General features: G+C 41.2%; 1 protein-coding gene across 23 annotated transcripts in view; it reads left to right on the top strand.

Annotated features, from left to right (window-relative positions):
- si:ch211-285f17.1 (sickle tail protein homolog) overlaps positions 1-25,630 on the top strand; it is a 287,428-nt gene that overhangs the window by 210,249 nt on the left and 51,549 nt on the right. For 12 of the 23 annotated variants that reach the window (XM_015353441.2, XM_015353438.2, XM_015353440.2 and 9 more), the window contains 4 exons: positions 5,475-5,555; positions 7,215-7,392; positions 12,926-13,124; positions 15,518-15,611. In XM_015353441.2, the coding sequence (XP_015208927.2) occupies positions 5,475-5,555; positions 7,215-7,392; positions 12,926-13,124; positions 15,518-15,611 (552 nt within the window). The remainder of the gene's footprint in view (positions 1-5,474; positions 5,556-7,214; positions 7,393-12,925; positions 13,125-15,517; positions 15,612-25,630) is intronic. The other 11 variants (XM_015353437.2, XM_069191586.1, XM_015353452.2 and 8 more) reach the window with 2 other exon arrangements.

The following is a 25,630-nucleotide window of genomic DNA, read 5'->3' as shown; positions in this document are numbered from 1 at the left end:
GACTTCCATTTTGGGGGAGGGGACGTTGTGTAACTGGACAGTATAGTTCTTCTTGGGTGGCATTTTATAAGAAGAGTGGAAGTACTAGAGACCATTATCCAATTATCCATTATCCAGGACCATTAATTCCGTGGAGTGGGGGACTTCTGTGTCGTTATTCCAGAACAGGAGAGGAGTTACTGTCAAGAGGCAGCCGTTTGGTCCCTGGCTCATTTGGTTGCCAGTATCTAACTGACATGAGGAATTTGTTCTGTAATGTCTTGAATGTAGCCAAGTTTTCGACTTCCAACAATATTACCGCATAACTTATTTCAGGCTCACCTATGTTTTGTCACCCTTTATTATGGATGTGCAATACTTTAGCAATCTTCCAGTCATTGAGTATTATTACACCTGTCTTGACAGACTGCTGGAAGAGTTTTAGCAGTCTCTGAGTAACATCTGGTCATTAAGAACAACTGTAGAATACCATCCAGCCCTTGAGATTTGCTTGTTCTGAAGTACTCTTTGATTATCTAGTATCACCTCTGCCTCTAATATGATATTATTATTAAGCATAGACATTATCTTGTGGTGTCGCCGGGGGGAAAAGCAGGTATAAAAGGGATGTTACTCACACCACACTGATCTTCTTCTTTTCTTTGTCCGTATGTTTTCCAATTCCGATCCGTTATCCGTCTCCAGTAACCTTAAACAATCCAAATTCCAAAGTCCATATGTCCACACCAATCCATAAACCGTAGTCCGTAGTCCTTGTTCCTTAATCCTTTCAAACACAATCCTAATCCTCTTCTTCCTCCAAAACGCATTCACCTTATTGGCTTCTGCACTGGCTCGCCACTTCTGGGGCATTTATATTCTGTTTCCTGATGTAGCTCAGCTGTGTCTCCTTGTTTCGCTGCATAGGCCTTTTCCAACAGCGGGTCAGCTGGTTCACCTTGGCGGCCATCTTGCTCAGGTCTATATCGAGTATATTAAGTGTTTTGTTCCGGAAATACCAGTTATAAATGAACCTTCCCCTGGTCCTCTCACAATCTTCAAAGAAACAAGTAAAGGTTTGTTCCGTGCTGATAAGAAAAGAGACACACCTGAAGAAGCTTCACAGCCAAAATGATCTGTCTCTTTTCTTTTCAGCCTGGAATAAACCTTTACTTGTTCCTTTGCAGCCTACGCATACTGATGCAGCCCCCTACTTCACAATATCTTTACTCAGCCTGGGGAATGTTGTTGATTTCTTCCTTTGTGCACACCCAAGCTGAATTGGATATTTCATTTTCATCATTGTGGATTCTGTCCTGCAAGTCACTTTGTGACAATTACAGCATATTGTTAAAAGGCAGAAATAAGAAGATCTTGTGCAACACTTCACTGAACAGACATAAGGATAAAGTGAAACTAGACCAGTTGTGTGCTCTCAGTCATTCACAGAGCTGTTTGTACTAGCAGCATCCTCAACAATCAGAGCTCTAATTTGTTTCCTATTGAAATAAAGCACTGTAATTAAAATAAGAATTTCCCTTCAGTGAGAGTTTGGGTTTAATCATTACAGTCAGAGAAAGGGCCTTAAACCAAATGACATTATTCAAGGACTATGGGTAGTAAGTATCACTCAGTTAATACTTACTCACTCAGTTAATATCATTCAGAGGTTGTACATGGAGATTTTAGTGTTTGCATCAGCTTGAGCTGGATGATCTTAAGTCAGTGCAAGACTCTTTTCCGTTTGCTGAGAATTGCAGAAAGTTTTTTTGCCTTAAAAAAAGACATAATTCTAGAAAGTGAATGCTGGCTTGTTGTACTTCCTGAAGGTGTTTTTGCTGTTCCTGCAGCTGACCTCGTTGTACTTCATGTTGCTGGGATGTCATATAAAAACCACAGGCTGACTTGATCATTTTGTAATGCTGGGAACGGATTTTCTGGGCGGCACCTTTCCTCCAGGGCTCATCGGGTTACCTGCTGTGCTTTGCATGCCTCAGCCGGCTCGTGGTCTAACCCATGTGTTCAGCCTGACTATCACTGTTTGTCTATGCTGGCCTCGCATTGCTGTTTTGCAATGCTGGAGTTTTGCCTTCAATTCCTAGGGTGTAATCTGTACAGGGTTTGTACTGTATATTCTCCCCGTTTTTATGAAGTTATCCTTCAGGTGCCCCCGGTTTCCTCCCACGGTCCAAAGACATACCTGGTATAGCTTCTGTGAAAATCAGCCCTCATGTGTGTTTGTTTTTGTCTGCTTGTGCCCAGCGATGGACTGGTGTTCTTCCCAGGGTGTACCCTGCCTTGCGCCCATTGCTTGCCAGGACAGACTCCGGCCCTATGACCATGAATTGGAAAAAGTGGTTTGACAGTGGATGGATGTTGCAATACAGATGGCTTGAATTTGGACTCTTTTAGATTTATGATTTGTTGTTCCCTTTGTTATGATACAAGCTGGACATAGACAAGGAATGCTGATGGAGATCAGTCTTCTGAAGTGAACCACCGCTTGTGCATTTGCTGCTGAAAACACCAGGTGTTTCAGGTATATCCAAATTTGCATCTTTAAGTGAAGATTGGACATGCCTGCCACATAAAAATTAATTTACTGGTCATTCATCAGTTCAGCTGTTTTTCAAGCTTTAGGTTTCTGTTTGTAGTAGATGTCCAGATAAGACACACACATCAGAAAACAAAGTTGACTGCCAGCTGTTACCTGGTGAGTGCTTTCTGTTTTGCAAAACAATATTGAGTGCTGACAGGTCGTAAGATAAAGTTACTGGCCATGGAAATAAAACCATTGGCCTGTTAGCATGATGGCATCTTATTATGCTTTTGTCTTTTTACTTACAGTATCCTTGTTGGTGCATATTGATTTATGGTATTGATTCTGTGTGAATGAACAGGGGCTAGCTGGCACTGTGAGGCTCTCTAGACTTTTAATCCTTTCTCAATGTCCGGGATTGAAATTGAGTGCCTCCTTGAGTAACTACCTGCCTGGAGAGATCCTAAAACTTTCAGCTGTTCACCTGTTCTGTGGATGAGGCAGTTGTCCCAAAGTGTGGATCAAGGTTGTCCACATAATCTGAAAATCATCTTGAAAATCATCGAATATTCAGGACGCGTCACATATCCTGGTGTTACATAGCGCCATACATTAGTTTTGTGCTGAGACAAACTACATCTATATAAAGATGTCTATCTCTTTAATTTGTTATTTTCCCAAATAATCAGAAGAAATAACACATGCGAAGTCTTTCATAGCTTCTAGCAATATTGTTAAGACCTGTAGTGTAGTAAAGCCAAAGTATTTGTTGGATAGCGAATAGTCTGGAAACGTGTAAAGTTCCTTTCAATAACTGAATGTTTTAATTCGTTTTTTATTAACTGTGTTTCTTGTGGAAGAAAAATATTTATCTCGGTCTTGGCTTGAATGTGTGTTTCAAATGGCTGCATCCGAAGAAATTCTTTGACTCCCATAATGGTATGAATTATAGGAGGGTGACAAAGGAAATAAATGCTCTCGCATTTTGGGTTGTTAAATGTGCATATCTGACACGAAAAGGCAGGCTAATGTGTAGCCTGGAAAAGCAACACAACTGCTTAATAGCACCTGAAGAACAACTGAAGGGATATTAGGAAGGACATGGTAGTGGGTTCTTAGGCCTGTTTCTGCACAGTCACCTCTTCTGATGTATTATTTTTTTACAATATGCATGCATCATAAAAGCAAATTTCTTGTATTTTTCATCTCAGTGCTCGGGAATGACTTGTGATGATGAACACTATACAAGAATACATTGGTATTGTATTGATTTGATTGACGTTTTTGTTACCGAGATGTTTTAGTTCTAGTTTTCAATTAAATATTCAATGTCTGGGATTAAAAGTGAACTCACAGATATAAAAGAAATCAGCAGTTTGTTGAAAACTCGAAAGGATTGTATTTCAGTTCAAGAAGTCATCCTGTAAAGGGAGTTTCATGTCGGCGGAAGGCACTAATGTTGAGCAGGTACAGTTCCAACTTTAAATAATGTGGATGTGAAAGAACAGGATGCCTGACTGTATGAAAAGGAGTGGCAGACAATTCAGAGACACACACCTGGGACTGGAGAGAAAGACCTTCATAATGTACATAAAAACCAAAGAAGTTAAAAATATTTTTTGTGATGACAACCATTAGTGTCATAACTTGCCAGTATCAAACAAAAATGTTTCCGACTGAGAAAAACCAAAGCAGACTTCATCTCTGGAATGAACCTCACAATCTTCGCTAAATATTTTCTTCAAATCGATAATTTGCTGCTGTCTTATCATTGATAGGACAATAAACAAAGGACTTTTTTCTCTCAATCATGTTCTGTCCTTATACACATCAGTGAGTGTAGAACTAATATGCTGAAAATTCCAGTCTTTTAAGTAATATGGTTTCTGGTTGAGTTGTGATCTTCTTACCAGTTTTGGTGTTGGGTTTTGTCCAACAGTCATTATAAAATATACTCACCACCCCCAGAGGAGTATTTGCGCTTTCCCAAGTGAAAGAGGTAAAGGTAAAGACAGGTCCTCTGTAAAAAGAATGTTCTGTAAACCTGGTTCCTACAGAATCTGAAAGCATAGCCTTAAGGAAACAGTTTGCTTATTGTCTTCAAAGTAATAATAATAATAATAATAATAATAATAATTGCTTACACTTATATAGCGCTTTTTCTGGACACTCCACTCAAAGCGCTTTACAGGTAATGGGGATCCCCTCCACCCCCACCAATGTGCAGCATCCACCTGGATGATGCGACGGCAGCCATAGTGCGCCAGAACGCTCCCCACACACCAGCTCTCAGTGGGGAGGAGAGCAGAGTGATGTAGCCAATTCATAGAGGGGGATTATTAGGAGGCCATGATTGGTAAGGGCCAATGGGAAATTTGGCCAGGACACCGGGGTTACACCCCTACTCTTTTCGAGAAGCGCCCTGGGATTTTTAATGACCACAGAGAGTCAGGACCTCGGTTTTACGTCTCATCCGAAGGACGGCGCCTGTTTACAGTATAGTGTCCCCGTCACTATACTGGGGCATTAGGACCCACATGGACCGCAGGGTGAGCGCCCCCCGCTGGCCCCACTAACACCTCTTCCAGCAGCAACCTTAGTTTTTCCCAGGAGGTCTCCCATCCAGGTACTGACCAGGCTCACACCTGCTTAGCTTCAGTGGGTTGCCAGTTGTGAGTTGCAGGGTGATATGGCTGCTGGCTATGTACAGGTGAGTACAGGTGAGTTTCACAAAAACTGAATGAATGTGGAGGGAGGAAGTATTCATATAACTTTTCCAGACATGTGGGTTGCAGCATGAACAGAAAAATGATCTGATTTCTACTATATTTGAAGCCAAATCAGCCTTTGTTTAATCATCAGTGTGGCACAGCCTTTTAGATTTTGAAGTTTTAGATTTGCCATCTTGTATTTTTGCTGATCTTTTCCTTCCTTTATTTCCTTCACCGTCCATTAGGCCAAACAGTGCATGTTGGCCTCCCTTCACTCTGAACTTGACATTCAAAGGTACTTGCTGAAAATCGAGTCATCCCAGAGAGTTAGTATGCTATTTATCTTATCTGCATCCTTTCCGAGTTGAGTGTGCTCTTTATTCTGCGCTTTGCATATCAACTAACCTGTTTGCTTTCCCACTGTGCACTTCGCAGCTTCACAGCCGTGCATGCCAGCAACAGGCTGACATGGAGGGGTTTGTGAAGCCATTTGTTTTAGCAGACAGTGAGCTTTTTAGCCGGAGCATATCCGAATCTAGTGTCTCTCATAAATGACTTTCTGTTAAGTGACCTTTTGGCTACAATTTAAACAGTGCAGGATGGTTCATGTTACAGGATTTAATGGTCACTCGCTTTGACATTTTATGAGACCATGGACTAAGGAAAAGCATTCGAGGGATTTGGAAGCAGTTCAGAGGACAATGACTGCCAATGAATCAATAAACCAAATTAACAGAAGTTTCAGTTTGATTAGTTGCCATGCAATTAGGCATTCCCTTGCTGTACATATTAAATAAAATTTCCATAATGACTTAGGATTGCATACTGTGAAGTGTCTTACAGTTTTACTTCATCTTATGACATACAGTCAGAAACATGTCAGAAATGATGTTTAAATAAGTACTGCTGGTCCTCTGCATCCCCATTAAAATTAAATGTTTTTTTAATTGTCAAGAAAGGAAAAAAATAACTTTGACTGCTTGCCGTGGCTGTGGGTTTCCAACGTTGTGTGCTGTTTGAATTGGTGCATGACGCTGGTTTTAAACACCAGCATGAGCGCAGTGATGACTGGTTGTGTTCGATCTGGTTCAGAGTCTTCCTCTCCTTCAGAAGTGGTCTAATCAGATGCGTGTGCTAAAGTGTGATGAGTACATCGAAAATAAAAGTAATTTCATAGATGTTAGGATTAAGACTGTACATACCGCGCATGTTTTTTATATTTATTTACTGATTCAGTTTCGTTATTCAATTATTTTAATCTTGTATACGACATAAACACTTCTCTTCTGGTTAGTGATTTCTGCTCTGCAGCTTAACCTTCATCCAGCCCCTATGTGCAGATTGCTCTGTTTAGGAGAGGACACAGCGTACTGTCTGGAGAGAGTGTGGAATGCAGACCTAATCACTGTTTAACCTGGATGTTAGCTTTTTATTTGAGTGGTTTAGTCTTTGCAAGCATGTTGTGCAAGCATGCATGTTGTGCTCTTTACAAAAACTAAAGAACTGGGGAGTGTGCACCTCCTAACTCGCATCGTGCAGGGTTAATAAACCCCAGTACTGGTGGTGTAGTAGGTTTGAATGGATTGATCTAATGCCACCTTTGTGGAGTGATTGAATGCAGTTCCTGTATCATTAATTCAAGTGTCCATTGACTGTACATGTAAGTCAGGATCAAGCTAGTCTCTACAATAAAGCATTGAAGAAACAAATACATTAATCTTCATTGTTCAGCTCATTCTGACCAAGGGTTACTTTTTAAAAAAAATCACAGACTGGCTTTACAGAGTCACTTTCTATTTCTGCTGAAACTGAAATTATTTCAATGGGTGTCTCCTCCTGAATCAAGGAGCAAGCCCAGGCCATTGAGAATGGGGTCCCTCTCTGCTGAGGGGAAGAGTGTCTGACAGCCAGGTTGAGAGATGGCATCCGTGGGTGGGCGCGTGTGTCTGGAGGTTTACAGCGTGGCTCCCGGTCTTGTCTTCCAGAGCAGGAGCCCGAAGCACGCCGCCGGGGAGCAGGCAGAGCACCCCTCCGGGGCCGCGGCGGAGTCCGGGGAAGTCATGTCCGAGGGAGAGGCTCCGGCAGCCTTCACCAGGGGCAGCCGCTCCAGGGCCAGCCTCCCAGTGGTGCGCTCCACCAACCAGACCAAGGACCGGTCGCTAGGTACGAGGGCCCGAGACTCCGCTTGACTCATCGGCGTTCCTTCCTGACACAGCGCCGTTCTGGACACTCCACTCACAGTGCTTTACAGGTCATGGGGATCCCCTCCACCACCCCCAGTGTGCAGCCCCACCTGGATGATGCACCAGAACGCTCCCCACACACCAGCTCTCAGTGGGGAGGAGAGCAGAGCGATTAAGCTAGTTTAGAGATGGGGATTATTATAGGAGGCCATGATTAGTAAAGGCCAATGGGAAATCTGGCCAGGACACCGGAGTAACACCCCTACTCTTTTTGAGAAACGCCCTGGGATTTTTAATGACCACAGAGAGTCAGGATCTCGGTTTTACGTCTCATCCGAAGGACGGCGCCTGTTTACAGTATAGCGTCCCCGTCACTACACTGGGGCATTAGGACCCACAAAGATCGTAGGGTGTGCGCCCCCCTACTGGCCCCACTAACACCTCTTCCAGCAGCAGCCTTAGCTTTCCCAGGAGATCTCCTTCCAGCTCCTCCTGTATTTTTTATGTGCAGTGCTTTTCTAAATAACAGAAGCCTGTCTTCTTGGCTTTCCATCTACCCCTAAGTCCGCCTTCCTTTTATTTAGTCAGAATCAGGTGAAGTTTGCTCTTGTAATAAGCACAAACACTCCAATAGCTTTAAGCTTTACAGTTACAGTAAACATTTAAAATTATCAAGTAATAGGTATATTCCATGCTGAAAAAAAGAAGAAAGAAAACACAACGTTTCGGCCGTGGAGCCTTCTTCAGGTGTTCTTCAGGCCTTCTTCACACCTGAAGAAGGCTCCACGGCCGAAACGTGTTCTCTTTCTTCTTTTTATCAGCATGGAATAAACCTATTACCTGTTCCTTTGCAGCCTACGGATGCTGACGCAGCTCCCCACCTGAACTACTACATACAGTATTAAATGATCATGTGAGAAACACTCCTCTGTAATTGGGAGAGGCCAACACATTCAGTATTAACACCAGTTACTTTCTCTGTTGAATGTTTATTTTAAGTGGTTAAATTCAAGCCTGTGGTGAAGACTTTTGTTTGCATCGCCGTTCTGTAGCTCTCCTTACTTTTAACTTTAAATATGGCCTGTTTTTTTATCCAGAATGTTTTTTTTCTAAAATGACAAAACCTCTAGTATGCTTTTTTCTCAAAAGACTGCCTTGCCAACTATCTTTATGGTAAAGGATGCAGAACCAGTGACCGTATTTCTAAGCAGCTAAATATATGTTTTGAGAACCATGGGCTGGCATTCCTCTAACTCTTAAAAATGAGTTTCTGCTGACAGCCGGCTCAGATAGGCCTGTTGAAAGAGCTGGAAGAGGGAGGAACTGTGTTGGGAGGTGGATGTGGACTCTAGCTGGGCACGGTTATAAGGATTCCTTCAGACATCAAGCTACAGGGCTGTGACGGTGACCAGCTTTCTTCCAGCTGTGGAACCTGGGGGAAAGTGAAAAGTGATAAATGTGACCTTGAGATCTTGGGATTTGTCTGCAGTACTTTTGTAAGTTGCTGGTTTATTTTTTTTTATTTCTTTCAGTTCTAGACATGTTAAACCTCAGTTACTTCTTTTAGACCACACAGAGTGATTATTACAATTCAAAGACTAACTGCACAATGCCAGCTGTTGGGTGGAGCATGGAGAAATTAATATTTTATCAGTTTTTGTTCTGAGAAAGGGACACGCAAAAATGTTGTATGTATCAACACAAAAATATTTTAGCATCATCAGAGCTTTGAAGTTTTCTAGATTACATTTGGAAAATATGGATTTTGGAAATAGGAACTCAGTTTGATTGAACACAGATGTTTCAGATTATAAAATGTGGTGTGAAAATAATGAATTGTGATTAAATTGGAGAACAAAAAAGGTAATCTTAAAATATAACGCTGTTGTGAAAGTAGAAGGCAAAGTGAATTGTTTGGCTTCATCCTTACTCATAGATTGGTTGCTACTGAACACCGTGGCTGAGAGTCTGCAATGAGATTAATTCACTTAGGAGCCCATAGGCGCAATAAATCATTACATGAAAACTGAATTGACTTCTGTGTGCCTTAAATTGTAATAGTTATAATTTAAAAAAATGTTTTCTTTCTGAAGTAGGCTTGAGTGTGGCGTATAGTATTTCAGTAACATCTGGTAGCTTTTACAACCCCACAGTTAAGAAGGCCACAGGAATAAAATCACTCCAACTCCTCAGTGTGTGCTGGCAGTTGACTGCTTACGTTGCAGTTCATATATCCTCCATTTTCCTAACAATGAGGAGAACTTGGAGTGGAGCTTTCATGTATCATCACATACTGCTGACTGAAACCACTAAAGTGACTTGAAAGGCTTTATGTTGGTAAAGGAGGGGTAATGTGTTTTAATTATTTAAAAAAGCATGAAGCTAGCGCCCATTGCTTGCCGGGATAGGCTCTGGCTTCCTTACGACCATGAATCGGATGAGGTGTGTAAAACATGGACAGAAGAGATGGATTCAAGTATAGGCAGAGAGAGCATCCAAAAGATTGTGCTTTATTGAAACAGAAAAATGAATTTCATAATTGTACTCTGTAATTATTCCTGTATGTCTTCGAGCTAGAATTTCATCTGAATTTCATCATCAATCCGAAAGTCGTGACATTACAGTAATAGACTAGTGTCTCCTCTAGGTAAGCATTCTCTCGTCTGAGCCAGTTGGGCAAACAGTAGGTGAAACTGAGCTTTCAGTTTCCGGATGCAAGTGAAATTTTGACCTGCCGATACAGTGCCTCAGCTTTGATGCTTGTGTTGTACTTTGTGTTTCTTATTGTGGTTAACCGATTGCGTTCGTACATTTGTGTTTCATTGGTTAATTGCTTAGAAACTATTTTTATAGTTTGCCTTTAAGATGGATTGCTGATCTGTTCTAAAGGCCAAAGCTGAGTTATACACCTTTATCAAATCTGTGTTGTCTAGGGCTCATGTCATTGTACAGTATATCTATTACAGTGTTTTATTTCTTAATCCTTAATTAGCATTTCCCTTTCCCTCTTTGCTAATATATTGAAATGTGTACTGGCAGGCCTACTCCACCCTCTCTAGATCTCGTTTGACTGAATTGCACGAACCAGTAGCCTTGTTGCTTCACAAGGAGATAAACATTGCCAGTCCTTTAAAATACCTTTTTGTTTCACTTTTCTCAGATTTAACATTGTCTAAAAAACAGAATAGTCTACCTCATTTATTATTCAGCTAATTACTTATTATTCAGCTAAGTTTTGTCTTTTTTGCTTTTCCTTTATCTGACATTCTATTGCACAATTTATTCTCACATTACTTTAAGAGCATGATCTGCCTTTTATTGTAATAATTATCAGTTATATTTATCAATGCCATGATTATAAAGAAATGTTCTTTTTTGTAAATATGGTGGACATTTGAAAAAAATTACTTTGCCTGTATCACACATATCCAGAAAACAAGTTAGTAACTGCATTTATTTAACCTCAGTGAGACAATGTACAGTATCGATACGATCTTCAAGGTTTCAGGCAGCAGATGGAGACAGAAGGTGATTTATTACTGAATTGTAATAATTCTTATATTTCTCATTGATTTTCCTATCGCATGTTGATGAGCGCACTGTTTTGCCACAAATAAAACATATTTTTTTCTTGAAATATTGGCAGATTTTAAATTTGCAGAAGTGAGCCAGACATCTACTGAAAACATTGTAGTGCCATCAAAAGTCCATTTTCATTCATCCTGTTATTCTAGCAGTTCGATAATACAATCCCTGCTTATTACATTTCAAATTAAATTTCAATGAAAATGCTTTAGGTTTAAGACGCATTAAGCAACTGAACTTTTTATTTTTAATTCAAGCGCTGCCAGAGTGTGTGTATGTCCTCTCTAGCACCAGACACTACACATCAAGACACGCAGCCTGTTGTTGAAATATGTACAGTATTAAGTGTGGGTAAAGGAGTTGGTGTCTAATTAGGCAAAAGTACTTTCTGAAATGAAGACTTGATTGAGCTTAACTTTAAAGTTAACATTTTCTCTTTGAAACATGTGAGGTGTGAAAACAGTGAAGCCATCCAATGCTTAGTTGTCTCATTGTGATGCTACGGATGTCAGAAGAGGATTAAAATCCTTGCACATCTGCTGGCGGGCTTTGCAGTGTGCACAGAGCAACCACTAAAGCATTTTAGAAGGTGCTGGCACACAGTAGATATTTAAGAGTCCTGGAATCCAAGAATTGTCTCACCAGAGCAACGTTTTGCCAGAAATGCACAAACACTCCCAGGACGTGAGGATTAGTAAAATGAAGGATTAGTGCCGCTGCTGTTCTGAGGTGCCTACATGAAAGAGGAATCTATGCTTGAAGACGTACTCAAAGATCAGATCTTGGTTTTGGGAACACCTCCACTTTTGAACTGACCCGCACGTTGGCTAGATTCAGTTAATTAGTCCTGTCAAGCACCTGTTGTGCATCAGTGATCTTCAGAGAGTGTTCTTGACATGTAGTTCAGGCCAGCTTGATCAGGAGCTCCTGAGACAGATTCCCACGGACAGATTCAGATACTTTATAGGCCAGTGATGCTGTATGGTCACTGCTGCACAGAGCAGAGATGCCATCGATACAGTCTGACCTCACCCCCGCAAAAACACTGGTGACATTTGATTTGAAATGCAACATTAACAGAACTGCTTGTAAGGGTTTAGTGATATTAAAGCCATCATATTTCTAACTGCTTCTTCCACTTGGGATTATGGGGGAGCCAGAGCCTGTCTCGGCCAGTAGTGGGCACTATGCAGGAGACACTCAGGATGGAACATCAGTCCTTCACAGGGTAGACGGACACAAACACTGACACACACGCCCACATTGGAGCCAATTTTCCCAGCAGCCAGTTAACATAGCAATATGTCCTCGGGCTGTGGGAGAAAAGTTGGTGCACTCGGAGGAAATCCATGCAAACCCAGGGAGAACATGCAGACTCCACACAGACAGCACCCCAGGTCTGGAATTGAACCCAGGGCTCCAGCGCTGCAAGGCAGCAGTTCTGACCACTATGTCATTGTGCCACCCCAGTAACATTAAAGTATTATGGGTAACCCTTGAAAGATAGACTTACTGTTTAGTTCTGTTTCTTGTCTGTTGTTGATCAAGAAATGACATCCATGTGAAATGTAGTTTCTTTGCCTGGAGAGCATGTGTTTATGTATCTGCATGTGCACATTTCCACAGAAGGCTTGCATCTTCTGGAGCACTGCCTAATTCTTTCTTATGGTTGTTTTCTCTGCAGTCTGCCTTTTTGTTGGTGAGTCGAACAGTCTGTATGTATAGAAGATTTCTACCCACTTTCATGTTTTTCCCTGAGCAGATTTCGTTGTTAACTTCTAAAGGAATGTCAGCTTCAACATGCAGAATTGCGTCGTGCCTTTTGTGGCGTGCGCTGCCGTGTTTGTTTTCCATTCTGTTTGATACAGCAGGATATCAGTGATAAATCCACGATTGATTTGTGTGGTGTGTCTGGTCTTGCTTTGCAGGTGTGCTGTATCTTCAGTATGGAGATGAAACCAAACAGATGAGAATGCCAAATGAAATAACGAGTGCGGACACAATCCGTGCTCTGTTCGTAAGTGCCTTCCCTCAGCAGCTCACCATGAAGATGCTGGAGTCTCCTAATGTTGCGGTGTACATTAAGGATGATATGCGGAACATGTATTACGAGCTTTCTGATGTAAGGTAGGTAAATTTGTTTGTTTTTTTGTAAAGGTTGATAGTTAGAAAACCTCTAAACAAGTTCAGTCATTGTATTCCTCACATTACCTTCTGGTGTGTCATTTACAGACACCGTATTTCTTACTTTTAAGATCCTCTGACACAGTAACTGAGTTAGAAGCTGGGTGAGTCAAGACTTAAATTATTTTAGGCCGGATTATGACTGCATATATGCGTTTGTACCGCTGCTGTTTCGTCGTTTGTCAGAAACTGCTTGTTCTTTCTCCTGTCGTGGAAGTATAGGGTGCAAAGTTGGGTTATACCATAGATGGGGTGCCAGTCCATTGCAGGGCAAACCCACACAAACACAGTTTAGAGGTCGGTGTTAAACTAGTTGGCGTGAGATAGAAGCCCCATGTGTAGTACTTCAAGAGGCTGTGTCAAGGGCAGTGTTAGAGGGGTGTGTGGTCCATAATTATACAGGGTCAGCAGTTTGGGATTGTCTCCTTCGTCAAAGTTTTTTTTTTTTTGAACACATTTGTGACTGTTCCTTTGTGGGATTTTTTCTGGATTTGTAGAAGTTGTGAAATAGTGGAATCATCTTTATCTTTCTCTTTAGGCAAATAGCTGACCATGGCCAGGCAGTTAAATGCTTGCCAGTACACAAAGCAAACTAAAAAGCTGTCCTTTACCTGATTTTAGTTTTGCCTAGATTAGTTGTCTTTACATACTGTACACTGACAAAGAATCTAAAGGTGAAAAAGGATCATATAAACGCAATATGAAAAATGAAGGCACAAGAAACAGCAGATGATACATTTCCTAATACATTTGTCGTCACATCTGTGAAAAGAAAATGGCAAAACATTTGCTTTTCTTAGCAAGGATTTAACAGGAAATGAAAACATATGAATAATACAGAAATGGCATACTTTGGTATATTTTCTGTAATTTTTATATGAAAAATTGAGTTGAATTTGAAGTTGTGAACATCCCTGCTTTTAACATTTAGTTCAACAGTCGGTAGAATCAAAGACTGCACTGATTATCTTTCAGTACCTCCGTAATACAGTATGTAATTGTTAGCACTTAGCCAGCATTGTCTTTATTGCTTTGCAGGCACCGGAAAATCTTTGATGTCTGTGTGTTTCTGTGTGTGTTTTACTCATTACTTTACAAGGGCCCTATTACATTTCTGTTGTTGAGGACTCTCCCCCTGGCCTCCGGTCTTTTCAGGATCTCCAGACGGGTGTGATTCTCCCACTGTTGTGTGTAACAATAGGTGGGAGGGCAGCCTCTGTTTGATGTTTTGCCGAGAGCTTGGTTTTCATGGAAGGCTGCATGTTCTAACTGGCTAGATATGCCATCCCATCGGTTCATGTACAGAAGGGCCCTTACAGGAGGGAATGAGGGCAACCCTGTTATCCTTCAATACGCATTGCTTTTTAACAGTCCTGAAAACTGGGATTGGTCGATTTAGGAAAAGAAGCACACTGCACATGGGGTGAAGGAACTCTTGTACAGCCAGACAGATTCGGAAACTGTGCACCACTGGGTGTTTGGGATTCTTTATACTGTTACGACCTCATGATCAGCTGTGGCTGCTTACATGGTGATTCATTTGCATTATCAAAGAGACTCAAGGCTGAAAGATTTCACATGCAGTAGTCCCTTAAAGGTAAGCATGTCTTAACAGTTAACAGCCTGGCATCATATGAGATCATAAATGTTTAATCATACCCCTGACTGCGGGATAACCATGAGTTTTTCAGATGCAGTACTTGAAATGAAAGGATTGCATTTTTAGAAAAATACTTATCCTTAATAGAGACTTTTTCCCATGGGGTTTAGAGAAAAACCTCAGGATTTGAAGCTGCAGTGGAATACGTGTATTTTTTCGTATTTCATTCCTGTCTGACTGTACTGTGGCGAACATTGGACTCTTTAATTGAACATTGGTGCAGGAGTTGATGTGTTGTTTATGATGAGTGAAGGAAGAGAGCTGTGAACACAGTCTATTTGAAACCTGTTCTGTTTGCCTTTCTTGCCCTAAGTGAACAAGCACAGCAAGGTAAATGTCAACAATTTTCACAGTCATGCCCCACCCCCCCCACCCTGGACGTTTTGTAGCATGAAATCTGTACTTTGTGCCTGCTGTCCTTTTCCTGTATTGAAAGGGTGAATTCAAATTACTGCCACATGACCTCATGGGTGTGGTAGTAAACCCACAGACCACATAGACAAGAGATCTTTGATCTTGTGTAAAGGTTTGGGCTCCTCGACAAATGGGATGGAATATCTGTTCAAATTTGTCTCATACGTGCCCTCATTAGTTCACTGTCAAACTAGAAGCCCTTGTAAATCGCTCACATGAATCTGCTGTCCTCATCCGTAGTTATTGATGTCCTTGATTCCAGGAATATTACGGCTCACTCCTGCCTAAAAGTGTACCACAAGGATCCTGTCCATGCATTCAGTCACAGCACCAGGCCTGCCAATGGAGATGTGAGGGTGAGTACAAGCACAGTTTTTCAGTGTGGGAAAGTAATTCCAAACTAAGTTTTTGACCCTTCTGTCTTTATTTCCCATCTGCTGAGTACACATGTATAAAAATGTTCTGAAGACTTTGAGTTTATTGCCACCATTAATCCCAGTGTCTCTGATCCATGTCTGTGGCATTAGTTTAGAATTAAAATTTGAAGCTTCCTTGTGGGATTCCTGCTAATTATTCCTGTGCTGCCAGAGAGTCTCCATCTCGCTCTCTGAAAGCTGACATTTCCTGCTGATGTGCAAGAACTACACTAGATACAACTGGTGTCTCTAAAATTCCTTCAGGTGGCAGAAACGTGTCTACTGTAACCGTGTTCAAGGTGTCTAACACTTTATTAATGCAACTGCTAATTGTAAAGTTTTCTTCCACACAGTTTTCTTTCGTGTGCTCAAGTGATTTTAGAAATGGGAACTCGCTCAAATAACCTTGCTGTGTTATTGCCAGCTCGCAGTCCTGGAATTTGAAATATGTGTGGCTGGAGTTTTAAGCTCCTTTTATAATACTGTGTGTTTCAAAGACGCAGTGTAGCAAATGTGGATGTCCAGAAGCACTTGTATTAACATGCATTTTGTAAAAGCTGTAAATGGAGCATTTTGGTTTTAATTGGGGAATAATGTTTTATCTCAGTAGTTTGCAGTTAATTGTATATCTGTAAGATTGTTTTATTCATCTGAATAATATTGCTCTTTGCTTTGTTACCGTGTTCTGTAGGTAAGGCTGTTTAGCTTTTTTCAGTAGTTCTTTCTTTGTAAAGAGTAATACTGGATCTGCTTCTCATTTTTAGTTTAATAACTCAGTTGTTTGTGATATGGTTATTGCAGCTTTAAAGGACTTTTGAAAATATGTTCAACCACTTCTAACATTAGCAATAATCACTCAATATCTTTACTAGTATTCACATTCTGCGCAGGGGGTTGGTTTTATTGCATTCTAGAGTTAAAACATAATCCTGGAAGTCTAAAGAAAGCACTCTGTGGACTTGGGGTATTACAGTAATACAAGATACCTAATAAGAAGACCACAGGGTAAAACCCCTGAAGTTTTTTTATATTATTAGTTGACGATAACCCTCTGGCAAAGCTTGACTGTACAGGGGTCTTTTCAAGTGCTATGATGTTGTTGTGTCCAGTCTGATATACTCCATGAAAACTGAAACTATTTCCTCTCTTGCTCCAAGCACTGAATAACCAGCGATTTTTACTTGAAATATCATTAATGTAACACTGTGATGATTTTAGCCACGGATTCTATTTTATTCCCAGAAGCCATTGTATTTTTGCCAACAAGTTGTATCAAACTAAGAAAGATGGATTTGTGCATTCAGAAAAGGAATTTTGGTTAGCTTTATCTTGTATGTGTTATTCATATGAAGTAAGTAACCTGCATCTTTGGCTTTATCACTGCCAAAATGATACTTGCAAGACAAAAAATGTTACCCGCAGGAGTAATACTGCTTTGAAAAATGTTTTTGTTCCCCAAGGTACTGTTGTCAATGCCTAGTTATACTATCAGAATTACAGCTACAGTATCCAAGCAGTATTATTTCCACTAAGAATGAACTTTATTAAATATTGAATGTTTGTTTGCAATACACTTCTGAAATCAGAGTAGGGGCATAATGTTGAATAGAAAAAACAAATAATATCAGAATTCAGAAGTGGAGTTGTGATACCTGCTTAACTGTGCTCATTTTGCAATCTAACGTGAGTATAGGAAAGGTTACAGACGAGAGGAGGGCCTTTGGTCTCTCTTTAGACATTTTGGTTGGTATTAGTGATTTAATGTTCACGTCCAGCAACATACTGTAAATACCTATATATTTTTAATAAGTAACCCAGTTTTGAATTTTCTAGTATTGTTTTAAAATTCCATTTGCTGCTATTTGCTGATCCTCCAGCCGCTTTTAGTATCATCTACACTAATGACGAGTTTCCTTACTATACCAGAATCACAGATGTAAATTAGCATGTAAAAGAGCAGTGGTTCCAGTACAGACCCATGCAGTACCCCACTAATGACATAACCCCTGTTTGAGCACCTTTTTCCCCTTATGTGGACTCTCTGTTAACTGATACTCAATCCCTGAATTATCTGAGAGGTGTCTGACTGTGCTTGACCATGGGTTTTACTCTTCATTTTTCCGTTTGTTTACCTATCCTTTGAGGACCTGCGCTAAACATCTTGCTCTGATTTTCTCACCTGGACATCAGATTGCACTGCTGTTTCATGGTCAAAGCCCCCCCCCCCTCTGTCGCAGAATATGCAGTAGGCTCTGGTAGTCTACCATCTGTCATCGTGCCTGACTGAATTCATTTCATTTGATTTTCTGTGATCAAAATCGTTCCATTACTGTTAAGCAATGCCTGCTTCACCACATTTCACAAACAATTTTTAACTAAAAGATTTCTTGGCTTTTTAAAAGTTAGGTTCATTTGTTTTGGCCAGGTTCAGTAACAGAAGTACCAGCATAGTTTCATTCTCTGTACTTATATACTGTATACTGTGTACTGTATATAGTTCTATATAGCATATCCTATTGTATGCTATTCACACACTTTAAATTTGTCTTTAAATCCTTCTTGATGTATGTCTTTTATTACATAAAACAGTTTCAGTTAAGACATTTTCGTATGCTGTTTTGGCTGAGATGAGATGTTTCTGACCAAACATATCTTCCAAAATACCCTAGAGCTGTCAAACTGAAATGGAAAGAAAAGGTATTGCCAGACATTAGTCTTCCTTTAAAGTGTTTAAAAACACTAACGGAGCTTAATAGTATCCTGAGGCCACAACATTTGTTTATGAAAACCATTATTCATGAAAATTATGTAGCTGAAGCGGGACTGTGCTTCCTTGACATTTTTATTTAACCTTCAGTAATGCAAGCGCGGCGTTCGATGGAGTTTTTTGAATTTCCGTTGCTTTTCGATGGTGAATCGCAGTCATGAAATGAACAGAGAACAGTGAAGAATCTGCTGAAACACAATATCTTATGTATAAATGCCATAGTGTGCATAGAACTCCCAGTATTAAAAAATAGAACACTGAAATTGATAACTCTTAACTTTGATATCACTTTAAGTTCCCGTGAAATTAACAGTAGCCTCTCCAAAGAACGTATTGCTTCAGGAAACTTTAGTAGTGCTGGAGCAAGTTTCACTTTGGTATTACTTTCAGCAAATAGTTAACCCATTTCATCAGCCAATAAATGCAGCTTTCAAAGTTCAGCGTTGCTGCTGAAGCTGACAAAATCATTTAAGGATATGTTGAATGTCCAGAAAAAAAAGAGATATTGTTTCTGCATAATGGCTATTTATGGGTAGAATCTTTAATGATCAGAATCAAAATCAAATTGTGAATGGTAGCTCTAATTGTGTAACAGGTGCCATTTCATGGAGTTTAATGATTTAAGGGGATTTCCCTTGTATAATAAGAGACACCCTCCAGGCTAGGTATTATCTTAAGAAACGATTCTCATTGTTGTGGTCTTGAATCAGAGAATATGAGATTTATTTATAGGTAAGCGAATGGAGATAACATGATTTAACAGCCCTAATTCAATTTGTAGTAATTGGCTTTTATCTATTTATTGCAGTTTATTACTTTTTTAGTAGTCTTTTGTTGTGAGGTGGTGAGATCCCTCAGCTCATGCAGGAACAGTATGAACAAGAATCTCCGTGTTGTGTTTTTGTTTGTATAATTATGATTGGCATGAATACCGTCCTGGTAATTTCTGTAACAGTTATGGTTTACCAGTCTGGTCCAGTCTGTGCAGTGTGTGTGATGCCCTGTTGGTCTGGGGGTGTGTCTGGTCCAGTCTGCAGTGTGTGTGATGACTTGTTGGTCTGGGGGGTGTGTCTGGTCCAGTCTGCAGTGTGTGTAATGCCCTGTTGGTCTGGGGGGTGTGTCTGGTCCAGTCTGCAGTGTGTGTGATGCCCAGTTGGTCCGGGGGGTGTGTCTGGTCCAGTCTGCAGTGTGTGTGATGCCCTGTTGGTCCGGGGGTGTGTCTGGTCCAGTCTGCAGTGTGTGTGATGCCCTGTTGGTCTGGGGGGTGTGTCTGGTCCAGTCTGCAGTGTGTGTGATGCCCTGTTGGTCCGGGGGTGTGTCTGGCCCAGTCTGCAGTGTGTGTGATACCCTGTTGGTCCGGGGGTGTGTCTGGTCCAGTCTGCAGTGTGTGTGATACCCTGTTGGTCTGGGGGCATGTCTGGTCCAGTCTGCAGTGTGTGTGATACCCTGTTGGTCTGGGGGCGTGTCTGGTCCAGTCTGCAGTGTGTGTGATACCCTGTTGGTCCGAGGGTGTGTCTGGTCCAGTCTGCAGTGTGTGTGATGCCCTGTTGGTCTGGGGGGCGTGTCTGGTCCAGTCTGCAGTGTGTGTGATGCCCTGTTGGTCCGAGGGTGTGTCTGGTCCAGTCTGCAGTGTGTGTGATGCCCTGTTGGTCCGAGGGTGTGTCTGGTCCAGTCTGCAGTGTGTGTGTGATGCCCTGTTGGTCCGAGGGCATGTCTGGTCCAGTCTGCAGTGTGTGTTATATCCTGTTGATCAGGGGGCGTGTCTGGTCCAGTCTGCAGTGATGCCCTGTTCAGTTGGGGTCAGGGGTTGGGGGTGTCTGGACCAGTCTGTGCGGTGCAGTGTGTGATTGGTTGGCATGTAGATGTCTTTAGATATTTCAGTAAGACAGTTCATAAAAACCTACACAAATTCTGTGCAACCTCTTGGCAGCAGAGCATTTAAAGCACACCTGTTCATTGTTATTATTCACAGACCACATCTTTCATGAAAATCGTTGAAGGATGCAGTCATTCTTGTGTGATTTTATTGTGTGCTAAGCTGGACACTGCGGATGACCTTCTGCAGTTGGGCAGGCTCTGGTGGAGGCAATGAAGGGTGACATGGGACCTGTGCCCTGTGCCATTACGGAGGGCGATCAGCACAGGGCTTTGCTGGGACCAATTTAAACCTGGCACAGAACTGAAATTCCTCCAGCGGGTGTTGGCCTAACCACGTACCAAGACGGCTGTGTGTCTGGAACTCAGAGCAATTGTTTACACTCAGGACCTCAGAATCGGTGCTCCCCAAACGTGTGGGCATGAATAAAATGTGTGAGACACAGACTATCTGTGGGGTTGAAACATCTGTTCTTCTCAGGAAGGAGGGCAGAGAATGGGAAAGTGTTCTTTTTGTTATGCAAAGTGCTTGGTAACGATAAAAAATCTAAAAGGGTAGATTTTTGGTTCTCTCGTAAGTAAGGATGTAATGGACCCTTTTGAAACATAAAGTGATGCTGCATAACAGTCCAGTAGTGTGAGCCCTCTTCCGTATGTAATGGTTTGCAATTTGATCAAATCTAAATCTTGATATGAATATTATCTGTTTAACTATTAACTGTGAGAAGCTGAAGTATTTAAGGGTGTTGCCGAGGTCTTGAGATTGTTGTTCGGGTGTTACAAGACTCTATCCAGTGATGGTGTTAATCAGGGTGATTTGCCACTAATGGTTGACTTTCTGCGCCAGGAGTGCGGGATGATGCACTGGTCTCAGATGGGGGAGATTGAGTTTCCGGGCAGATTGTAAGCTGTATTATTGCCAAGGGCTTCGGCACTGTGACTTCTCCCTAGTTCAGCATTTCTGGCCTTCTGCAGATTGGAATTCAAATTAATGTATTTTTTTTTGTCCCTTATAGGGACATAGGAAAGGAACTTACTGCTGGAAAAAAAATAGTCTGAAATGTCAGCATTACGCTTAAGGGCACTTTGCAAAGTGGAGGGAGTAAAATTAACCTAAAGACCTACAAAGAAGCTTCCCGAAACATTTAAAAAATGAGGTCTATTCATCCTGCACCAGGATCTCAGAAATATACGTTGAAACTGAACATACAGCCACTATAAAATTTCAGAAGCCTTCGTATTTTTTAAGCCTGTTGCTGAGCAATCCAATTTAAGAAGGAATCTATTGAACATAAGAACAGTTAAAAACAACAGACAGTAGGCCATTATGTCCATAAAGCCTGTTTAATAGTTGGTGTCTAATTAATCTCATGATGTTATCCTGCTGTTTCTTGAAAGAAACCAGGATGTTGGTTTCAAGGCCATGGTTGTGCAGCTTGAACTATACTCCCACATCGGCTGGGTGATGAAGTGCCTCATGTTCTCAAGCACTTAAAGGCACTCCCAGTAGTTCCTGTGCGTCCCCTCTGGTTCAGGTTTCACCGTTCATTCAGAAGAAGTGCATTGGGTTGGCGTTGTCAGTGCCCTTTAGGATTTCAAGTGTCCTCATAGCCTTCTCCGTTCAGGACTGAAGAGGATCCGTCCCCTTGGCATGTCAGTGTTAGCCCGTAAGGTTCTGTGTAACGGTAAAACGGGAGGACGATTGTACAGGAGGCAAATGTTTTGTTACCCTTCTGAAGTTCCTTGCTTGTTTGCAATTAGTGTGTCTTTAGAGTAGTTAGTATAGGATATATAACAAGATTGAACTGCAGGAGAGCGAAGGAAGTAGAAGTCAGAGTTGGAAGTAAGACAATCCTGGAACAGAGTATTAGGGAGTGGACCTACATTGAGGTCATCAGGAATGTTTAAGTTAATCCTTTTTGCTGGTCCTGACAAAACATTTGAGTGAGAAATGGTATTGGAATCATCACAGTACTAAAAATTTACTTTGGTTCCATAGACGTGATTGATTTGAGCTAAAATTAATAACAGGGTTACTCTTTCAGGCTGTTTGGGACCCGGGTGGTAAATGGTATTTCTGGACAGTCCTATGTGGCTTATTCTTATGTAGTATTTTTTTTATTGCTTTTTATATGCATTAAGAATTTAGCTGAAGCAATTGTGATTTAAGAAAACAATTTTATTTATGTTTTTATGCCTTCAATTTTCATTTTACTTCCAACAGACAGGAATAGGGGTATTATTAAGCTGTACCTCTTGTTTGTCTTAGAGAAGAGTGTTTCTTGGGGCTCTAGCGTGGGTGGCTATAGGACATTAATCCCAAGGGTGTGTCCCAGTCTTGACTCTACCCCTTCGGTGAGAGAGGGTTAATGTGTGTGCACTTGAAAGGTGAGAAAATGTACTTGACTGTGAACTCAAGTTCAAACAAGCTGCATACCTGTGAAATGTCATTCGCGTTTCACTGTGTGACAGTTTGAAAATGGTAAGAAGTTTAAAATGGCTTATAACAGTGTGAGGTAACAAGTGATTGTGTTCAGGAATCAAGCGCTGTTGTAGGTACAAAGGAAGCTGGTTTGAGTTAATTCTTACTGGTCAGACCAAAGAGATCTTGGCAGATCAGCCTCCTTTTGAACTAATGTGCACCAGATGATTGCAGCTCCATGGCACGTTTATCTCATAAAAGGCTCTTGTGGTGCAGAAAATTTTTACAAGGTGTTTAAAGTAAGACCAGGGGTCATTTGTTACACATTCCTTCTTTAATTGTAAGGCGATGGGCCTTTGCAGATGAAAACCCGGTTTTTTACTTTCAGTGTAAAAAATTATCTAGGCAGCCACTGACAAGGGAAAATTACTGCTCCTTTGTATTGTACTTTGTTTTAACAGGACCCCTTATGTGGTTATGAGCTGTTTATATCCGATATGAAAAGTCTGAGTTGGTTATCCAGTACAAGTGTGAAACATGGTGATATCCAAAAATTGTTTTAGTTTACGACCTGTTTGTGCAGAACAAGTTTATGGATAGTAAATTAAATTCTCTTTTAATCATCCCTGTTTTTCCAGACAGTATCCTTTTATATATACTGTACATATACCAGCCAAGTCCAAAATAAAAAGAACACTAGTGATATTGAAACTGAAATATTCCTTAGATGGAAATTAATTACTCTGCTTACTAATGTATGAAGGCTCTATCCTGTATCAAACATGTATGTAGTAGTAACATAGTAACAGGGGGAAAATAAACTGTGCATCTAGTCTTGAATAATGTTAGAATAGGGTTGGTTTTAGGGCATAATTACTTGATATTACAGTGAATGCTAAATGAAAATAAAATCAACCATATTTTACAGAAATTAATTTGGAGTTATGACTGCTGTTGCAGAAATAGTCTTTTGTTTTTGCTGATCACACACAACAAAAGAAGCACTAAATACTTCATGTAGTAACAGGCTTCTGAAATTGTGAAACTGGACACTTGATTTCTCAGAGAAATTACATGCAGAAAGCAAAAGAGAGTTTGCACCTGTTTAAACACGCTTGTTCAGGGCAGGGGAACACCTCTGGCAATCGGATACAGTAAAGGAATTCTGTACACAGTCGAGAATTTGTTCGGAAACCGCCCATACTGAAACTGTACTGTTGATTGTTGGCTTTCTGTGAAGTTGAATCTTGATTTTTTTTCTTGAACTTAACCAGGAGGTGGTTTTAAGTGTGAAATACTCAGCACATACTTTGGAGACAGTGAGGGGATGCACATGCAGTTACAGAGGTGACCTTGTGCTATTAAAGCTTTCCAGCACCATAACCTCACACAATTAGCTTGACCCACGCAGTGTTGCTTAATAGAACGAGGCTCAGTATCATCAAAATTTATGATGCTGAGGGTCATTACTCTGTTGCAAGAGCTGATTACTTAAAGCATTTCTTCATTTATCTGACAGCACTTTTGATTTAAGGGGGTGTGTTTCTCTGAAAATAATTGGTGTAGAATAATTTGTGACAGAGTGCAGATGGAACAGCAGGCTTGCTTTCAGTGAAGAGTAATATTTTATTGTAGCTTGGTGGTAATGGCCCTGAGGGGGAGGCTACTGCTTGAGACCTAAGAGCGAAGCACATTATATTGCGGAGTGAAGTACCAGCCTGAGCTCTTCATCTCGAAAAGCCTCTCGTAGGTTATTTGTGCTACAGAATAGAATTGTCATGTACATGAGGTGCATTTGATTTTTCTGTGCCTGCGTTGTCTGCTGTCTGTAGGGGATTGGGAATAATTATGTGTGGGGCAGGTTAGGGTCTATGTCTATTGGCACTTGCTATTCCAGTCCTTTTCTGGCCACTGGTGAATGTCCCATCCTCTCAAACTTTGCGTAGTTTCCCCAAGCCATGGTTCAGCTGGTGCCTTGTGGCATAAAGGCGCCTCCTTGCAGTATGTCCAGCTGATGTTGCAGCACTGATCCTATCCAGTGATAGGATCTCATGACGTCTGGACGTTGTCTCCCATTGAGCTCCCACGTGAGCTTCTGCATCGTATTATTCCACTGTCCTCACCTGCCCCTGCTCAGGTGTTGTGGCTCACTTACACTTCTCCCTCCCACTGAAACGAAACATTTTATTTGAGCGCAGCCATTCCATAGCAGACAATATGCGTTTGTGCATGATGAGGTACCGGGAAAGTGGCAGCCCAATCCAGCATCAGTTTTCCCAGGAATTTAACTGGGTGGTATTCCAACAGCACATATTATAACGCAGACCTACCACTGTGTATATTCTACAGTGTACTTTTACTTGTGTTTCCTAGTATGCACTGCAGTCATGGACAATTCATAGATGGAAGTACGTTCTTAGTTACTGTTAAATTGTATTTCTAAAACTGAGTAGCAGCCCAAGGAACCCAGGACAAAATTGGTCCTACCTCTGGTGTTGAAGGTTGGTAAGAAACAAAGACAGCTGTTTAATTTCATCTTCTGCCTTTGTCTCATTGTCAAATCCCCTTCAGGACTGTGGGACTTTCCCTCATGGCAGTGGCAGGGCTGAGAATACCCCTCTGTCGTTGAGGAAAGTCCCACACCTGTGTGTTCCCCTAGAGGAATGGAGACGGATTGAGTTACAAGCAGACAGTGCACATCAAAATCCTGAATAGACCTTATTCAGGGGTATATGTAGTGAACAAAACAATGGAAACGCTAGTGTAAAGTCAATTAATAGGCCGCTGGACCACCATGTGTGGCCAGTAAGGTCTGTAGACTCCACAGAAGAGAGTCTTAACTGGTGCCTGGAATTCTGCAGGAGAGATGCAGCTCTATTCCTCGAAAAAAGCAGC

This window comes from Lepisosteus oculatus, chromosome 6, assembly GCF_040954835.1.
Source record: "Lepisosteus oculatus isolate fLepOcu1 chromosome 6, fLepOcu1.hap2, whole genome shotgun sequence".
In the NCBI taxonomy this organism is placed as follows: Eukaryota; Metazoa; Chordata; class Actinopteri; order Semionotiformes; family Lepisosteidae; genus Lepisosteus; species Lepisosteus oculatus.
The sequence above is the reverse complement of the archived record's forward strand: the minus strand, read 5'-3'. Positions and strand labels throughout refer to the sequence as shown.